Genomic DNA, 18,650 nt, shown 5'->3' with positions numbered 1-18,650 from the left:
GAATGATGGGTGATGGAAACTCATTTCGTGTTTAAAAGCTTGAACGCACGACACAAATATATTATTGAGCCATTCATGTGGGTGGCCCGGGGTTAATGTTAACGACCATAAAGTGATACCGTCTCTTAACTTGTACAAAAGTATAAATGCAGGTATCGAGCAGATTTCAAACGTATATTAACCCGCATTGAAAATGAACTCTACGTAAACCTCACCGCCATTTTGAATGTGGCAAGTGGCTTAATTTACTTCGGGCAGCTACACCCCAAAAAAAAGATAAGGCAATGGTTAAATGGTTGAGATGTCACGTGGTAATAATAATAATAAATACTACTTTACTATAATAATAATAATAATAATAATAATAATAATAATAATAATAATAATAATAATAATAATTCAGAAAATTGCTAATAATAATAATAATAATCATAATAATAATCATAATAATCATAATAATCATAATATTAAAGTAAAAAACGCACCAACCCGCTCAAACAAATATCGACAAGTCCGACTACATAATCCATAGTGCACTAACCTACATTTACGACTTTCCACGACACTTGTTAACACTTTTCGACGTGTCGTACCCCGTTTTGCGACTACTTCTAAATCTAGACGTTCGCCTGTCAACTGTGGGGTTCAAAATGTTCAACAAAAAGCCCAGGAGAAATTTTCGACAGAGAAAAAGAGACTCGAGCGATGAAGAGGAAACGTCGGTTAACAGTGGGGATGGAGCCGCGTCAGAGAAGGTGGCAGCTGTAGTTGCGAATCAACCGTCCAGAGTAGGTCACTCCCGTGGGATATCGTGCAGTTCAAAAAGGGAAGCGACTCCATCAAAGGTGGATGATGGTGATGGTGAAGACTTCGCAATGATGGCAGACAACGAAGTAAATGGCAAAGACAATGATGGCATCAAGAAGAAAACAAGCACAATCCTCAGTTTCTCTGACAACAAAGAACGTAAATATGTCTAAACGTGGAAAACATAATGGTGGCAAACGTTGGTTTGCAAGATTACAAGTTAACGAAAGCGTTGTTATAATACCGTCTGATCTATCAGTAGGCCTAATCACTTACTTTTGTATCTCGTTTTTGGTTTTCAGCTCTGGAACCCGAATTCAAACTAAAGAAATCTGCTGATAAAGCCGTGTTGTTCCAATTACGGAAAAAGGAAGCGCCACCTGCACCGAACAATCACAACGCTGGTGGGTAACTCTTATCAGTACAGTGCTATTGCAAAAATCACAGGAGGGGGGAATGCTTTTTCAGTCTGACACTTACTGACACGGTCATATATTTAATTTACATTTGAAGAGCATCGGCTCAGTGTCCTTGTCACTGTGACAGCCACTTGTTTGCACGATTTCGCCAAACGGAGAAACGTGTGGCCTCGTTCTTCAAGTTATTCAAAATCCTGCTCAAGTCTGGCTTTTATTTTTTAGTAGAAGTGTATTATTTAATTGTTCTACCGTTTACTTCCAGTAAATGTCACTGGCACAGATAGACAAACAAAATTTGTTTGTAGTAAGTAATTTTCCGACCATTTCAGTGAAACTGCATACGTTCCTGCAGCACACATTTGTTACTGCACGCTAATGGGTCATGACACAGTAGTTGGGAACCAAACCTCTTATCATCTCAAAGATGTCATGCTTGTTTGGAGGGATTATGACTTCTCTCTCGTAATTTTCCAGAAACAGAAGGGATCCTCCTATCTGCGTCTGACAGGCAAGATGATGACAGCCAAGCATCACCACATAGTTCTCACAATAGTGATGACAATGATGAGGAAGTGGCAATTGATGATGATGATGATGATGATGATGGTGGTGATGATGATGGAGCTGCCAGTTCCTCTTCATCTACCTCAAAATGTAGCTACTCTGCTGTTAAACCAAGTAGGTGGTTATTTTTTATTTATTTATGTATTTATTTATTTATTTTTTTAAGCTTACATATCATATGGTGCTACAATATTTGAAGCAAATGCTAACAGTGTGTCACCTGTTTATTTTGTGTACAGTTATGATCCCAAATGCGAGGGCGATTGAAGCAGCCAAGAGGCAACGGCGTATCGCTCAAGCGCAGAAAGAGTTCATCCCTTTGGACAAAGATGGCCGGAGCTCGTCTGGTAGCACCCCAGAACGCTACCACAAGGAGGAAATGGAGGATGAGGATGAAGACAGGGATGACGATGATGATGATGATGAGCCAGATAATCACGAGAAAAGAATTGAGTTTGCACCACGATTAAAAAGCGTCAAGGAGAGGATTGCGGAGAAACTTGGTATGGAAGAAATAAAAGTAGTGACATTTTTAGAAACATAATCTAATTTGGCAGCATGGTGGTTAATTCGCTAATTCTGAGGTTTGTGGTACATATCTCGGCTCTAGCTTTCCTGTGTGGAGTTAGCATGTCCAAAAACTTGCTTTATGACATTTAAAATTATCCATAGGGAGTAATTGTGATTGTGAACTGTTGCTGTTGTTGTTACGGTCTGGACTGGAGTCATTGTCTGCGAGACGGCAACCTACTCAAAATGGCTCCGCAACACACTTTTGGGTTCCGACCCACCACTTGAAAGAATCACTGCTATAATTTCGTTAGGACTAAAGTATTTGCAGTTTAGATGGTTTTTCATTAGGAAAGTTGCACTGTTCTGTGCAGGTCTGCAATGATCGGACTTGAAGTGTTGTTTGTGTGTCAGGAGGAAGTGATGTCAGTCTGTCAGGAAGTGATGAAGAGGAGCAAGAGCTTTGGGAGGAGACACAAATTGGGAAGGGAGTGAAGAGACACCCAGGCGGACAGGTAAGTTACTTATCCCTTTAAGTTGGCATAGCTGCTCGTATGCTCAATGGCCACATTAGGTACATCTGTTTCAATATATTGTGATTCATTACATATGAGATTTTCTAGTTCCATGGTGTCGCTTAGTCATTTTTTGCAGATGGGATGCCACTCTGATGAAGTGAAAAATAAAAAGAAGCAATTAGGTTCTGTAATTCCCTTGCATTTTGGGCTAGGAGAGCCACAGATGCTGTTGCCCATTCAATCTTTTTTTTTTTTGAACAGGGAAAAAAGTGAAACATGAATTCAAAAACACTGAACAGAGTTTTTCTACAATATGGTGCTATTTTTCTTCATTAAAAACATAATGTGAAAATTTAAATTCATTTTCAATTTTCTTTCCCATTGAAGGTGCCTTGACTGTTTCTTCATTATTTTTTTTCCCTGCGTTTTGCACTCAGAGCCCGTCCGGCAGTGGGTCCAGCGGCAGTAGCATCCAGCGAGATGAACATCAGCGACACAAGAAGATATCAAGAGTGCTCAAGATCCCAAAGATGCTTTCCTCTGTCACTGTCTCAATGGTTAAGAGGAGGATAGCTGGAAAGTAAGTTTGCGGTTGACGTCTCCTCAATGTATTTTGCCAAGTGGTTTAAGTTCTTCGGGTGATCATGTTTGTCTGCAGACTGGACTCCTTGAAGGAGGTGCACAGTGCGCGGCGAGCCCAGCTGAGTCAGATGGAGGGCGATGCAGAGAGTGCTAAAACCTCTGTGGAATCTCTGGAGGAAAGTTCAGTGGAGAAACAACTGAAGTTTTACAGAGACATGACCTTCTTTGCCCACAATTTGGTGGAGTGTCTGCAGGAGAAAGTAAGAAGACACCATTGGATTTGCTTACCTAAGGCACATGATGGCTGTTTGTAGATGCTAATGAGATATATTTGTACGTCACATTTCAGTTTTGTTTTTTTTTTAAATATTTTTATTCAAGGCTCTTTTTGTGTACAGATTGCTGAAATTAACTCATTGGAGCTTGAGCTGCACATGCTACTATCGAGCCAAATGGAGGTCATGTCTGCCCAGAGACGACAGAAGATCCAGGAGCATGCGCAGCACCTGCAGCAGCTCAGCTGTGAGTCGGCGACATCAATCGGTCCCTCTCAATTGATGTCTAATGAGCCATAATAAAAAATATCGCTTTACTTTTCCTTACCTTCTGTTTCATCTTAGCCAACGACAACTGTACCAATGGAGCTGATGCGCAGAGGTAAGTTCACTATAATTCACCATTTTGTGTTTTACCATCTGGAATGTGAAAAATTAAAGTGTGCATTTTTGTGCCACAAGGGGGCGACAAAGCCCTGAAAGTTTTTTTTTTTTTTTTTTAAAGTTGTGCACTGGGTTATCATAATTAAATTTACAGTCATGACTCATGTTCTCATATTACAGGGTAGAAGGCACCTGCGATAAATCTGTGGAAGACTGTGATATACCTGAAGATGCACCCCTTTCAAGTGATGAACAAGAACATCTGGAGAAGCAGACAGGTAAGGGGAAAACAATCCAGTTGACTTTGTATCCGCTTGAAATGTGGACACAAACTCATTTCCCCATCCGCTCTCACACTAGCTGCCATCCTGCAGAAGTCGCAGGAGGTTTTCTCTGACGTTCACGACGACTTTCATGACGTTAAAAGGATTTTGTCCCGCTTTGAGGAATGGAGAAGCTTCTACTCGGACACTTACCACAGTGCCTACATCTCTCTGTCTCTGCCCAAGTTGCTTAAACCCATCATAAGGTATCAACTGCTTGGATGGAACCCTGTAAAGGTACTTTTACGTTCAGAGCACATTTTGACGCGTGCAGTAGATTTTAGGGGACTGAATGTGTGTTTGTCAGGATGCCAGCATGGACTTTGAAAAGCTCCCATGGTTCACTGCGGTGGAGACATTTTGTCACGGCCACGGTCACGAGGAGTTAGAGCACTTAGACAGAGAGATGCTTTCTGATGTCATCGAAAGGACAGTCATACCCAAAATAACAGGTAGCACATATACACCCCCATTTTCATGTACTTCTGTTGCATGAGGAACAACCGCTGACTTACAACCTCTGTACATTCTCTTCTGTGTTCAGCTTTTGTGGATCTGGTTTGGGACCCCATGTCCCTCCGTCAGTCAGTCTGTCTCACCGAGTTGTGTCACCGGCTGAGGGAGGATTATTCAATCTTTGAAGGAGAGCAGAGTAAGCCGGTCATGGTAAGTTTGTTTTGAAACACACTACTGACACAATTTTTCCGATATTCAGCTTTTGGGGAAAACTGCAGGAGGAACCGAAATATGTCATGTCCACTGCAACCATCATGTTAATTTAAACAATTTTAAACTTCTGGAGCTGAAGGGCAAAAATAACAGCCGTTCGGTCTATGAATGGACAAAAACATTTTGTGGTTAATTTCATTTTTAATTATGTCCAATTCTGTGCTTTTCTTTGTTGTAACTTGCTGATGACACTGGCCCACAATGACTACTTAGATCAATTGTTAGTTGTCATGTTGAGCTCATGATGTAAAGATGTGAACAGCATGATCAAAAGGACTATTTAGATTCCGATTCATGACATTTATTCATCCATTCATTGACCTGTTGTCAATTTATTCATTCAGCTCTAGAGAACAGCACATTGTGGAAAAGGTGTATGTTTATCTTGAAAGCTGAATACCCCTAACTTTTTGAGTTGTGTATTTTGTAGTAGTTCATACCTCTGGGACCACATTCATATCATATGTGCATTCATGTCCACAGACACTCATCAAGGCTGTGATTGGCCGACTGCGGAGCTATGTAGATGAAGACGTCTTCATCCCGCTCTATCCCCAAAAGTCAGTTTCTTTCTTTCTTTTTTGTACTTTTACATTTTTCTCCCTATGTTTTGATTAAAACATTAAAATTACCTTTCATTGCTGATTTAGGTTCCTAGAGGACAAATTGTCTCCACAGAATCACTTTAGGAACCAACAATTCTGGATGGCCATTAAGGTATTATAAAGCCATTATTATATACCACTGGTGTCAGGCTGAATCCTCCTATGTTATTTCATGCTTTAAAAAAAAACACCTATTTTTGCTTGTGCTAGCTGCTCGGGAACATGGGAAAATGGGATCCATTGCTGCCAGATTCTGCGCTGAAGGAGCTGATGTTAGACAAATTACTGTGCCGATATCTGATGATCACCCTTTGCAGTCAGACGCTGCCCAACAATGACCTTCATGCATGCAAAAGGGTATATATATTGATTCTTTTCTGAATGGCCATATTTTCTACGTTACATACATTAAACTAACTTGCACTCTCCTGCCTCTGTTAAGATTGCAGACAGCCTGCCATCTAGTTGGTTCAGAGGAGAGAATGAATGTTTGCCTCAGCTCCAGTCTTTCAAAAATCACCTTGTTCAGAAGGCTCACAACATTTGTAAACAACAACCTCCAGAAGCTCCAGACACAAGGTATTAGAAGTTCTATCAACAGTTATTATTCTGGATGTACCGTAATCCATACTTGCTTCTTTGTCTTCAGACTTGCAGTGGTTGAAGTACTGAAAATTCTGAGTAGAATACGATGCCACCATTCCATCATGAGCATAGCTGAAAAATACCACTATGAGGATGTTATCTACGCTCATCAGCTGCTCAGTCAGGAGCAGCCATCAGATGAAGTGTAGATTCTCACCGACAGTTATTCCCAATTCAATGTTCTGATGTGATACACACACACACACAAAAAAAAAAAAAAAGCCATAAGCAATTCATAAGTTCTAGAGAGGAGATTACTATTTTTTTAAAATAAATAAATGTTTGCATTTTATTCATGAGATTATTTTGTACACTTTTTATATTCTTAAAGCAGTATCATGAATTAAATTAAATGGATCTAAACATTGTGGTGGAATGCATCCAGGATCATTGGTGTTATGAAATCACAATATTTCTGTTTGAGGAGCTTGCTTTATTCAGGAGACTCATACACAGCAAAATGCATCACACAAAGTGGCAAATCCACTAAACCTGCTATCTGCATACCTCACTCACATTTGGATGCAAAAAAAAAAAAAAAAAAAGTCTGGAGTAAGATCAACATAGTGTTTGATGTCATTCCAGGCTACAAAAGCAACATTTACTACAAGAGTTTCATGGGAATATTTCATTTTGTGCACAAACTGAACACTCATTCTTACAAGCACACATTTGGACAAGATGACTACGATGATATTCCAAGCATTATCCACCAAAAACCAGTCGAAGATGCCTTTAACAAAGGTTAGCGTACACACAAACATGAAGCTGCTATTCCCAACTACTTAGAAAGCTGTCGTGCTTTGCATTCAAAAGTAATTATGACTGTATGAGATGAGAACAAAATCCTGAATTGCATCCATTTTACTGACGCTAACATGCTAGTACTCGATCATGCTAAGTGCCTCTCTCCGTGAGCCGTGAGTCATTAGTAGTGTTGCTGCTTTCAAATGCTTCAAGTAAAACCTGGAGCCCATTGTCGTACAGGAACCTTATTAGATGACAGAGAACTGGATGCCGTGTTTGTCCAGACGCTTGATCAGGGTGGTTTTTGCAAAGGCGGCTCCTGGTGTATACACTCCTCCCCTAGTAAGATGGGGGGGAAAAACAATATGTTTTATGTCAAACTCCCAGGATGTAAAAATGAAGTAACTGAACGGTGGTACGCCATTTGTGCTAATATTGTTTCAATACCATCGACACCTGTGAGTTCACTAGTAAACTTGCAAGTCTGCATTTTTTGGGGGATGATGACTCACCTCTTGGGCAAAGCTGAACATTCGTTGAGGATTGTCAGAGCTGCCTGCACTAAAGCAATGGGTGTGGCCACATAGCCACATTCTAAAAAGTGAGAAACAATGTTGATGAGTTTAAAAGGTACTCAACAATTGAGAGTCATGATTTTTTTTAAACCTATTTAATGCAGCTTTCAAACAAAATTGCTTATAGCTTACCTGGTCCTTGAACCAGAGTGCAAATCTTGCCATTCGGTTTTCCCTGTGTAGGGTCCAGTCCCTCTGTGTAACCTTCTCCATAGAAAGCAAACCGAAATGAGGATGATTCCATCTGAAAACACATATACAGTAGATCTGTTATTTACTGCACTGATTCTTAAAATGCCGTACATGCTTTTTTTGTTTTATAGCGACAAACTCATTTGTTCAGTATACTTATTGAGACATTTTCTAATGCAGACTATGCTATGGTTCAATACAAGATTGGAGTTCACTGCTTCACAAGTCATATCAGGCTACGTTTTATTATACAATTTAAACTAAAGTGTTCCAGAATTTTTGGCTCTGTTTCACTGTACACATTTACCTGCTTCCGGGTTGGTCCAGCCTTGGAGAAGAGTCCAAAAGAGAAGAACTCTGGGTGCTGGGAAGCACCACAGTAGACTTTAGCATACAAATCTGAATATTCAGCGCAAGATTTCTTTTTTTGTCACTTTACCTTGACGAGGAGGTTACGTCCGAAACTGAACTTCACCAAAAACCAGAATATCATGCCGGCAAACATCAATTTGATGACGTTGCCAATACCACCAACACCTGCGTAGGCTCCATATTGGACCTGCAGCAGGGAAATGTTTGTTGGACAATTTAAAGCCACACAAAATAATGAAAAGACACTCCTGTTTACCAATTGGACATACATTTTTGTAAGTGTATTTTCAAATTACACTTATAGTAAGTTATTTTTTAGAAATGGCAGTTAAAAATCTTAAAATATTTGTGAGTATTTTTCTTGTCAGTAAAATTGCACAATGTCCAAAGGTAACAGATTCAAATTATTATTTTTTTTCCAACAAACCGGAGTGTCCTGATATTCCTCCACCAGGAACCGCTGCGTTCTCTTGACGACAGACGGATCAGAACCCATGAAGGGGACTGTGTACTGCTGGATCTCATTACTGTAGAACAACGCACCCCTACAAAAGACACAGTTCGGTGGTGATGTAATCTGAATATACAAGTACAGTGATACGTTCCAGTATCAATAGCCCTTCAGCATACAACACCTGCGTTTCAGCTTGGTGCCAACAGAAGGCAACGGTTTGTAGTTAAACTTCCGGCGAAGACTCTGAAGCTTGTGGCTGTCTGCAAAGCCGTAGATGGCCGATTGCCACGTGCCATCGTGGATGCATCCTCCCTGCCAGGAAAAGACAAACATACATAAATATTTTTCAATGGCGTGTCTGCAATGCTTTCACATACTTCCGGGCCAGCATCGACGGTGAGGAAGCTCTCCAATGCAGTTAGAGTACCTGAAGAGAACGTGACAAAATATTAACTTGGCCAAAAAAAAAAAAAAAAAAAAAAATCACAATCATGCAAGAAAGCCAGTGTACCCTTGAACTGCTCCCTGGTGTAGAGCACCCCCATGTCAGCAGGGATGGAGTCAAACCCGCAGCTTCCGATGATGTACACGCCCTTTTCGGCTGCCAGGTTATGGTAGTTCAGTTGCATTCCCTCTAGAAACTGCACACAAGCACATGGAATAGAGCACTTTTAGAAAACAAAATCTAACTCACCAGATGACAGCTGCCAAATTATTGCTTGATTATAAAAAAAAAAGACAAGATTTAGATTGAGAATTCGGTGTTTGTTTTTATTTACATACGGTCATTAAATGACGCTCATATGTTGAATTGTGCATCACCACTGATTGACAATTTCGCAAAAAGAAACCACTGATCTGAATATGTGACTGGATAGCCGATAGCCCATACATCCCCATGCAAGCCGTTGAAGTCACAGTTCGGCCATCTTGCTCCTCCCATCTCGTGAGCAGACTACTGCGTAAACTATACGGCATATGTACAGATTAGACATATACAGCTCGTAGGCGGTTAGTATCAGGGTGTATCACTATTTTTTAACAAGTTTCCTCCTGTAAACATTAAGAACATATTTTATACATGTTATTTAAGACTCGCTGTAAAATGTTTGTTACCTTGTTTATGTTTAATAAATGGAAAACATCATAAATCAAGCTGTTTCTACTAAGTACTGCCTCAAATGTTCTCTAATTTCCGTACTGTAAATGTACAGCATCATATGCCGAAAAATGTTTCTTGGGAGGAGCAATAAGGTGGCCTCGCAACTTCAAAAGTCTCGGCCTATAGGCTATCCAGTCATTTATTCAAGTCAGTGAAAGAAACTGACAATTTTACGTACAAAATTGAAACGATCACTTATGAATAAAATGAAAACTATGTTGCTTCAATGTGACATTTTAGGAAAGAAAGAAAGAAAGAAAGATTCTCAACAAGCTCAGCTCTTATGATCTTGCAGAACTGTGGGAACTGATGACCTTTTTAATGGTTTCCTGGTCTTATGATTTAATTTGAAAAATGGTTCACCAGCGTTTATACAATTTGAAAAGTAGATCTGAATCTGAAGGTTGTTTTTCCTGCAAATAAACTTGATTCAGCAGAAGTAAAAAATTGCGCATTATGCGATCCATTTAATCCAATATCCAACAAAATGGACACCTACTTGAGGTTCTCCAGAGATGTCAAGGTGATGGGCTCCATTCTCCACACAGGCTTTCACCACGGGCTCACCAAAGAACCGGTACTATTAACATGAACACAAATTGATAAAATAAACTGTTAACATGAACTACTCACAAAAAGGTAGCAATATTCAGATTTGAGGTGAAATCTCAAGATGAATATAAAATGCACTGGGCACTATAACGTGTTAACTGGCCTCAATGACCAAACCGATAAAGAGTGGGTGGGGAACAGTTTTGGGTAACCGTAGAAGGCAAACTTTGGTCTGAAACAAGAACCTGAATGAGTCACCAGATGCAAAGCAGCATTGCTGGACACAACGCGTTTTTTGTGTGCCGTCAGACTGTGGCCTTCATTGTGTAAAATGAATGCTGCAGTGTGCGGGACAGTCAGAGGAAGAGAGAGTGACACAGTCACAAGTGAAAAAGTTGGAAATGTTGGCTACAAATGTGTGTGTCACTATCTTAGGAAAGCTCTTAAAAAAAAAGATGCTGTCTACTTACAGGCCCCACACAGTTGAGAACAATGACAGCCTGCTTGCACATGGCCGCCAGAGAGTCGGGTTCCTCTACATCTGCAACAATGATGTCCACTTGGGTCCTCAGCTCGGGCTTTGCTGCAACGCGATAGGAGCGTCAGTGGAGCTTCAGCAGAAAAAGTAACTAGCACATCATTGTTCACAACAAGTAACAGGGGTGGCAGGTTTCTCCCGTATTCAAAACAATTTCCAAAGAGGTAAAGATTCAGATAAGGAAAGCGTAATCTCTCTCATACGGTGCTTTAAACGTTCGACGAATCAGTATAACACTCGACTTTCACTTTCTGAATCAACCTGTTAAATGAACTCTTCTGTTATATGGTCACATGATCGATTGGAGAAACTCTAGTATTAATTTAAATACTTTAAATTGACCATTATAACAGAAAGGTTAACAGATCATACCAAGTCGCATCATGTCTCAGTTGTACTTGCAGGTAAGCAATTTAATTTGTAGCAATTTGTATATAACTTCCTAAAAGCTCACATTACCGGTTTCACTTAAATTGCCCATCAACTTGTCAGTGTTCTTAGCCATCAATTCATTTCAGCACAAACTTTGAATTCAATATTTATATTCAACCACTCAACCAAGTAATTCAGCTCTTCAGCTTTCTAAGGCGAATTCTACAGAAATTGCAAGATTTTCGTTTCTACACGACAGAATTTCAGCACTGTGAGACAATTTCGACAGCGATTTTGTTTCCTAGCAATTGATAAGACTTCCAATACGGTACATCAAACAAGTAAACAACGCAACATGACTTGTCATATTTTAGATGGATGTAATTAACATTACTGTATGTACCGTAATAAAAGTATATATTTTTGTGTTTATTTAAAAAATGATGAAATCTGATAGTGTGTTTAGTCAAAGATAGCGTCCACAATGATACAAAAACTGTAGTCACTAATAAACCAGACTCATGAAACAAAGATTAACAATGTCAAATGTGCACGGTGGGAAATTTGGCCGCAGTATGATCAGTACACGGAATGTGGCATAAATGTAGCCAACGTAATTGATTTGAACACTTTGCTGCTGACATACTAATTCAATGTTTCCATAAAACGGTGATGCTAACTGTTGGAAAATGTCATTTTCAAGTCACGGATGCAAAACTGATTTGAAGATTGACTAATTGGGCCAGTTTATGAATAAGACAAAACAAGCTTGTTACCAAGGACACATCACAGATTTCATAGAGTAGGTACATTTGTGAGTTGAGACAAGAATGTCATTATTTCTCATTTGACAGGTTAGGCTTTGTAATTTTTGTATGGCTCGACGATTGAAAGGAGAGCTGCGTTGAAAACTGCCACCTGGTAAGAAGATCTTCCGTTCCTGACTGCTGTTCAGCACCAATTCGAGAAGATTTGTGGCTGTCACACGCTGATCCAAATCGTAGTAAACCTTACGCAAGCCATGGAAGGTTTCTCAAAACGGGATCTGTTCTTGCCAAATAATGCAGCAGAAGGCCTACCACTATGAACACTAATGAAAACGCCCAACTCCTACAGCAGGCATTTGCGTAAACTAGTCCGGCTAAAGTCATATGGAGGGCTGAACATTACTGAACTCCAGTCAGGGACAGAAAATTTCTTGATGTGTGGCAATACAGCAAGGCAATGACATGCCTACAAAACTACAAAGCCTAAGATGCCATTTGCTGACGGCCTTGTGTCTGCCTCTATGATACCTGAAACAAAACAGCAAAAAAGAGAGATTAATGACTTTTGGGACACTTGGTATTCTTGGACAATTTGGTTTGGTGGTATTCCTTTTCCGTAAGATTATTCTACTGTAAAATTGAATTACTGTTCAAGACTGCATGCAACCTTCTTTCTCGAATGTACCAACAACTGGTTATAGTTAGAAAACGAAATGGGGACCGTGCGTGTGTGTGTGTGCGCGCGTGTGCTTGAACAGTGAGCTGAGTTGGTATGTTCCATCACCTGTTGTACACTCCCAAAAGACAAAAGAAAAACAGTGGGGGGGGTCAAAGATCAAACCAAAGCCAGAAATTTTCCAAGGTTCTAATCTAGTGATGGGCTTTACTTTCCAAGTTTAGAATGTTGCATGCAGACCATTGTCGACGTGGAAAATTGCTGGCATACTTGGCTCCATTTTGCAACACGCTGAAATGATGCAGGTAATCTCAGTGTAATGAATGTTCCAGTATAACAAATGTTTGCAAGCCTGTGGCCTAACTTCGTGATCAATAAGAGTGATATTATTATTATTATTATTATTATTATTATTATTATTATTATTATTTTATTTTATTTTTTAAAGTTTGGCTGCACTTTGGAGTTCAGCAGCGAGTGTCCAAGTCACTACTTGGGTTATCAGTAGACTTGGATAAAGGTGAAATCAGATAAGTCTAAGAATTTAATGTTTCACGGTTGCATTCGGTGCGGCAAAAAAATGAAAAACATCTGCAGTTACACGTCAATGAAACAAAACAATAATGACTTCAAAAAGACACTTGACTAAAGCAACCACAATACAAACCGAGGACAGTAGCCGCCTGCTCCAGAACTTGCTCCAACTTCTGTCTGCTCCTGCCTGCCACGGCCCACTTGAGAATCCCTCGCGGACCCTCGGATGCAGTCCGGGCCACCTCCTCCACCACAAACTGCCCCGTAAATCCGGAGGCTCCGAAGATAACCACATGGTAAGGTCTGCTGGATGATGTGTGAACACTCGCCATGATGACAGCTGGTAAACCGAGGGAGAGCACGGCGACACCCGACTGCACTCTTTTCTACCCGGAAGAAGAGTGAGGAACTGGTGTGCGATACTGCAAGATGTAATATCGATCCCAAACCAAAGTACATGCACGCAGAGTATAGTGATAAAGATACCGATACTTTTATCCTAATTCGGTTTGAGATTGAAGTTGCTAATTTCTGTTATTCTTAAAAGACTGACGCACAGACGCTGTTAACTAATTACTGTAGCTACCTCTTTGTGTAAACTGCAGCACTATAGCGTTTATAAATCAAAGTGTTGTACGTGTATCATGACAGACGTAGCGAGCGTGCGCGAGGACTGTTTTGTAAGTACGAAACACATTTTTGGTACGCACGAAACACATTTTGTACGTAGGTAACACATTTTTGGTACACACGAAACACGCATTTTGCACACGGTACTTCCCATTACGCTTGCGGAATTGTGGCACAAATCAAACGCCGTAGCGCTTCTATATTAATTGACTACCTGTGTAGGTACAAAAAAAATCTAAATATATGCCAACTATCTGGAAAAGCAATAAATACAGTACGAAATAGACGCAGGTATTCTGGGTTTGTAGTTTGCAGATTTGTAAAGGTTAGTGTTGTATTTTCCTTTTATAATGTGGATTTTTTTTTCCCCTAGAAAACGAGTGTTCCCTCGAAGTGCCCTGACCAATATGGCTGCATCGATGACGTCTATACTATGCGACTGAAACGCCACGAGCGTTCGCTCGTAACAAATGTGGGGTCAAAATGTTCAGAGCTCAATGTCATGTGCAAACGGGCAACAATGAAACGACTTCGATACCCGGTCCGGCCTTCACAACAGCTTTATATGAATAATAGAGAAGCTCCACAGTGAGGTATGTCTCATTCTTAGATGACTGTTGCTTAGTTGGTTGCCTGGTTAGCGATGGAAGCTTAGAGTTAGCAAAATTGCTAACGCGTTATCAGCCTTCTCCCCTAGACCAACTTTTTAGTGCAATAATAATAATAATACATTTAACTTTACAAATGTTGATTTAGTGCACAGACACGAAAAGCAGAACAAGGTATTGGTAAATAAAATGCATGATATTTCGTGCTACGTTAATGTTTGATTTTCCACGTGCGTGCAGGCCAATGTCCAATTGTCCAGTACAATACGGGTACTAAAGTAAGTAAAACCTACGCGCACTTGTCTTTATTATAGCGTTTAATTCAGGCTGGCAGAAATGTGTGTGTTGTACGTGAACAGATACGTGTGAATTTCGCTTAGTGTTAAATGCATTCATGCATGTCAAGAAATACAGTGATCCGTCATAATATATCTTATTTTCTCGACTCCTTTTAGGCAGAGACCTCTTCAGGCCCTTTGCATTCCCTTTGAGCCTTTGATGGCTGTCTGCAGGTCCAACATGTCCACCAACGTCTGTAGGCTGTTGGAGCTGGCCTCACGCGCCCCTTGCTGTCTGGCCATCACAAGTCAATCTTGTTTACGGAGGACAATGCTAGTGGCACCTAGAGTGCCCAGCCACTCAATGTTTCATAGAAGGGCATATAGCCTTGATTCTCTGTCCCCCGGGCACGGTCGGCCAACACTTGGCGTGAACACCCAGCAGCCCCGTGCAGAGAAGACGTCCCCCTCCTCAGCACTCTCGCATAGAAACCTGTCTGCTGTGGCTATGAAGGTAGACAGTTATTTGTTCCTTAACTTGTGTTTTGGGTTTTGTCAATTTTAATTTGAGTACTTTCTTTTTAAACTCAACTGCGATCTTCAGATTTACAGATATCATATCTGTTCTATGGTAAAGATGACTGCAATGATGGAATGCAGTCATGGTTCTTTGAAATGACAGTGCTGTTCCAAACCCTTGAAAATTATATTTCCAGGATTTTACTCAGTGTTCACATGCTTGTGGCTGCTCTCAGCATTGCAGTGGTGGAAGTGAACAGACATATTTTTGTACGTCTTTCTCCAGGGTCAATGTCGACCTCTGTGCTTTTATGATTTCCTGGATCTCGGTGAAGTTGAGGACAATATACGTCAAGCTCGCACCTCTGCAAAATCCAGACGTTTCATAGTGGACCCAGAGTTGGCTGAACTGGTCACACAGCATCTCGGATCTGACCTACACAGTGCCAAGACTGTTGTCTTTGAATGTAACCCAGGTATGTGCTTTGTAAAAGTTAGAGAAAAAAGCTTTGTATTTTTACACAAGTTGTTGCTCAGCATGCATAAATAATATCTATTTTTGTGGAATGAAAATAATAGATGTGTGCGTTTATTTGTCGGACATAGGTCCTGGGGTGTTGACTAAGACCTTACTCAATGCTGGAGCTCAAAGAGTCGTGGCTCTTGAATCAGAGAAAACTTTCTTGAAGGATCTGCAGGTAAGAACCAACTGAGTTTGAATAACAACTGCATTGTGCATGTACAGTGCAACCTCCAAAGTACAACACAATGATGCTGGTTGACCTCTAGGTTGTTCTAGTTTTAAACCTTTTTATCAGCAGTGAAGGCAAGTTTTTCACTGATACTTTAATTGCCCAAGCTGTCATATAATCATAAAGAGAAGGTAACCATAAATATTTTCCATCCTAACTCAACTCTGAACCACTGTTGTTGTTGTACATTGGAGGTTCCACATAAGGTAATTTGATGATACACCGCTGAGGAAGTTTTCACAAGTGAGTGAATTAGATGTTGTTGCATCACTTTAGGCGTTGGAAGGCCATCTTGATGGTCGGCTGGAAGTGGTTCATTGTGACTTCTTCAGATTGGACCCTTTCTGGGGTGGAAGCAACAACAAACCACCACTTATGTACACTGACAAACTATTCACTGACCTAGGAATAAGTGAGGCCAACTGGTTGGACGGTGGGAAACAAACACACAGACAATTCCACAATCTGAACTCTTTGCTCTATTGTCCATGTTTTATTTTGTCATATTTGTATCTCTTTAGACTTCCCAGTGAAAGTTGTGGCCATCATGCCGCAGCGCAATGAGCGCGCCACGCTGCTGAAGTTCGCTTATAGACTGTTTGAACGGCTGTCCATTTACAGATATGGAAGAATTGAGCTCAACCTCTTTATGAGTGAGCGTGAATACATGGTAAGCGGATTTATACTATACTTCCATACTGGAATTAGTATGTACCGGGGTTGTACGCATACCACTGATTTTCCAGATTGAGTGTTTACATCCCTAGAATCTAGTGCATGTAACCTGCAGACGATGTACTAACCTTTGACTTGGACTGTATGTGAATTCTTTCTCTGTTAGTCCATGGTGGCACCTCCTGGTCAAATGAACCACTACCGCCAGATCAGTGTCCTCTGGCAGATGGCCTGTCATGTTGAACTCCTTCACAAGGTATACGATGTATCAAAAGATGAACTTTTACATGTGTACAGTTCAATAACTCACCACAATATGATGTACACCGTTCTCTATTTAAGATCTATTCATTTGTGTTTACAGGAGCCATGGGAGTCGTTTGTGGCAACCAAACGGAGTGTATCTCCTCGCAAAGGCTTAGTAATGACTGATTCAATTAATATATTAAACATGACTGACGTAAGTGCTTGTAAGACTCATTTTATTTAATTTTTTTCCTCTTTCGCCTTTCAGCTTCCCAATGATCATATGTGCCTGGTTCGTCTGCGTCCACGGGCTGAGCTGTTCTCTGCCGGCCTCACACCCGCAAATGCCTCCACCCTGATGGTGATGGTCAAACAGTGTTTGGTAAAAAGGAAGGAGAAGCTGATTAATAAGCTTAAGTAAGCACTTTTTCACATTTCATTGAGGAACTGACATGAACAGTATGAGGAAAGTGACAGTCAATGTGAACCATTCTTACTATTCCTCTCTATTTCTTCCCTTTGTCTTTTAAAGTATTTGGTCACCTGACAGTGGGAGTAAATTGTTATCGGAGATGGGACTTCCAGAAGATATCCTGACAGGGCACGTTTATCCAAGACAATATCTTGAGCTGTTCCAGTTGATGGAAAAGAGCCAGGAGTTCACTCAGAGCTGGCTTTATGAAGAGCTCATGGAGAACAGTGACGAAGGATGGGGTTAAAAGTGTGTATATACCTGACAAAATCATGTATTCAATTAGCTACAAAATGTGTGTATAATTTATTAGCAGTGAAATGTAAATAATTACAATATTAAACTGCGACAAGGTAAATCCAAAAGATAGAAATTACAATTGCTACACGGAATGTGAACAACACAGCAATGGAATACAACCATATTTTACAATGTGGCAAAATGCACTTTAATATGTGGTTACATTTATGATTGAAAACCTTGAGGCTAGCACTTAAAAGTCTCGTGTATCAGGTCATTGAAAGATTTCAATTGTGCTTTAGGACTGCCTCGTAAGTAGTTACCACCCCTCATTGTAAACACTTCTGGACAGTTTGGAATCGGAAGAGTGACTTTTTAAAACGTCTTCAAGTGCAAATAAGATCTCTGCTTTGTTTTGTATACTGTATATTTTTAAACATTTCAGTTTTCTAATATGACACAGTTATGTTTGCTTGTGTGTCATATTTACAATGAACTTGTAACAGTTAGTTTTAAACATACCTTTATACGTGAATTTTGTTTGTCTGTTTTTGTTTGTCACACAAATTCTTCCAATACACCACTTTTTCTTTTCTGTTTTTAGAAAGGTTCCCATTGGCCATGGCAGTCCATGTAGTCTCATTCAGAATTTGACATGAAAATATTTGAAATTTGGAATGAAAAAAAACATTTTGAGCCGTTTAGTTTGTAAGGCTGTCAGGATTCTGGTTGTTCTTCAGCAGTGGTGGCAACAGTATGGCCTACAGATTAAACACATTTACATTATCAAGAGTCCTGCAATATTTATTGCATTAATGTAGTTTTTTTTTTTTTTTTTACCCAAAATGTCGGTTTGTAGAGTGTAAAATCTCTTTAAAATTTAATTTATTGCAGAAGTCAATAGGGAAATCTGAAATTATTACGAAAC

At 40.1% G+C, this 18,650-nt stretch overlaps 3 protein-coding genes across 4 annotated transcripts; 2 read left to right on the top strand and 1 right to left on the bottom strand.

Moving 5' to 3' along the window:
• Window positions 1-566: 566 nt before the first annotated feature.
• gcfc2 (GC-rich sequence DNA-binding factor 2) lies at window positions 567-6,724 on the top strand. The gene is made up of 18 exons (XM_077519914.1): window positions 567-966; window positions 1,110-1,211; window positions 1,701-1,904; window positions 2,030-2,293; window positions 2,715-2,815; window positions 3,256-3,398; window positions 3,477-3,660; window positions 3,799-3,922; window positions 4,021-4,057; window positions 4,240-4,337; window positions 4,420-4,619; window positions 4,690-4,834; window positions 4,927-5,048; window positions 5,595-5,671; window positions 5,762-5,828; window positions 5,927-6,073; window positions 6,159-6,295; window positions 6,366-6,724. Exons 1-18 carry the CDS (start codon window positions 651-653, stop codon window positions 6,508-6,510), a joined length of 2,613 nt encoding a protein of 870 aa, XP_077376040.1. The 5' UTR covers window positions 567-650; the 3' UTR covers window positions 6,511-6,724.
• Window positions 6,725-6,773: 49 nt separating this feature from the next.
• LOC144017922 (saccharopine dehydrogenase-like oxidoreductase) lies at window positions 6,774-14,107 on the bottom strand. Its single transcript, XM_077519917.1, has 12 exons — window positions 13,436-14,107; window positions 10,886-10,998; window positions 10,363-10,443; window positions 9,213-9,342; window positions 9,079-9,128; window positions 8,883-9,013; window positions 8,675-8,792; window positions 8,315-8,434; window positions 8,183-8,239; window positions 7,816-7,927; window positions 7,621-7,702; window positions 6,774-7,447 (listed from the first exon to the last, which is right to left on the bottom strand). Exons 1-12 carry the CDS (start codon window positions 13,632-13,634, stop codon window positions 7,357-7,359), a joined length of 1,284 nt encoding a protein of 427 aa, XP_077376043.1. The 5' UTR covers window positions 13,635-14,107; the 3' UTR covers window positions 6,774-7,356.
• tfb2m (transcription factor B2, mitochondrial) lies at window positions 14,076-18,508 on the top strand. Of its 2 annotated transcripts, XM_077519915.1 has the most exons (11): window positions 14,076-14,223; window positions 14,306-14,525; window positions 14,996-15,332; window positions 15,624-15,813; window positions 15,944-16,035; window positions 16,366-16,522; window positions 16,611-16,759; window positions 16,931-17,020; window positions 17,129-17,185; window positions 17,279-17,427; window positions 17,543-18,508. In XM_077519915.1, exons 3-11 carry the CDS (start codon window positions 15,039-15,041, stop codon window positions 17,727-17,729), a joined length of 1,365 nt encoding a protein of 454 aa, XP_077376041.1. In that variant the 5' UTR covers window positions 14,076-14,223; window positions 14,306-14,525; window positions 14,996-15,038; the 3' UTR covers window positions 17,730-18,508. The 2 variants fall into 2 exon arrangements, with proteins under 2 accessions (XP_077376041.1, XP_077376042.1); XM_077519916.1 differs by lacking the exons at window positions 14,076-14,223; window positions 14,306-14,525 and adding an exon at window positions 14,560-14,714.
• The last annotated feature ends 142 nt before the right edge of the window (window positions 18,509-18,650 follow it).

Source organism: Festucalex cinctus, chromosome 4 (assembly GCF_051991245.1).
Source record: "Festucalex cinctus isolate MCC-2025b chromosome 4, RoL_Fcin_1.0, whole genome shotgun sequence".
NCBI classification, from domain to species: domain Eukaryota; kingdom Metazoa; phylum Chordata; class Actinopteri; order Syngnathiformes; family Syngnathidae; genus Festucalex; species Festucalex cinctus.
This window is presented reverse-complemented; position numbering and strand designations above follow the sequence as displayed.

What these genes read in the sequence shown, in the direction of transcription:
- gcfc2 (XM_077519914.1), top strand. Translation starts at nt 651, where the DNA reads ATGTTCAACAAAAAGCCCAGGAGAAATTTTCGACAGAGAAAAAGAGAC. An exon ending in CTACTCTGCTGTTAAACCAA is followed by an intron (nt 1,905 to 2,029) that starts GTAGGTGGTTAT and finishes TTTTGTGTACAG; the next exon opens with TTATGATCCCAAATGCGAGG. An exon ending in ATCCCGCTCTATCCCCAAAA is followed by an intron (nt 5,672 to 5,761) that starts GTCAGTTTCTTT and finishes TTGCTGATTTAG; the next exon opens with GTTCCTAGAGGACAAATTGT.
- LOC144017922 (XM_077519917.1), bottom strand. Translation starts at nt 13,634, where the DNA reads ATGGCGAGTGTTCACACATCATCCAGCAGACCTTACCATGTGGTTATC. An exon ending in TTCTCAACTGTGTGGGGCCT is followed by an intron (nt 10,444 to 10,885) that starts GTAAGTAGACAG and finishes TCATGTTAATAG; the next exon opens with TACCGGTTCTTTGGTGAGCC. An exon ending in CTGGACCAACCCGGAAGCAG is followed by an intron (nt 7,928 to 8,182) that starts GTAAATGTGTAC and finishes ATGTGTTTTCAG; the next exon opens with ATGGAATCATCCTCATTTCG.
- tfb2m (XM_077519915.1), top strand. Translation starts at nt 15,039, where the DNA reads ATGGCTGTCTGCAGGTCCAACATGTCCACCAACGTCTGTAGGCTGTTG. An exon ending in TGTCTGCTGTGGCTATGAAG is followed by an intron (nt 15,333 to 15,623) that starts GTAGACAGTTAT and finishes GTCTTTCTCCAG; the next exon opens with GGTCAATGTCGACCTCTGTG. An exon ending in TGAGTGAGCGTGAATACATG is followed by an intron (nt 16,760 to 16,930) that starts GTAAGCGGATTT and finishes TTTCTCTGTTAG; the next exon opens with TCCATGGTGGCACCTCCTGG.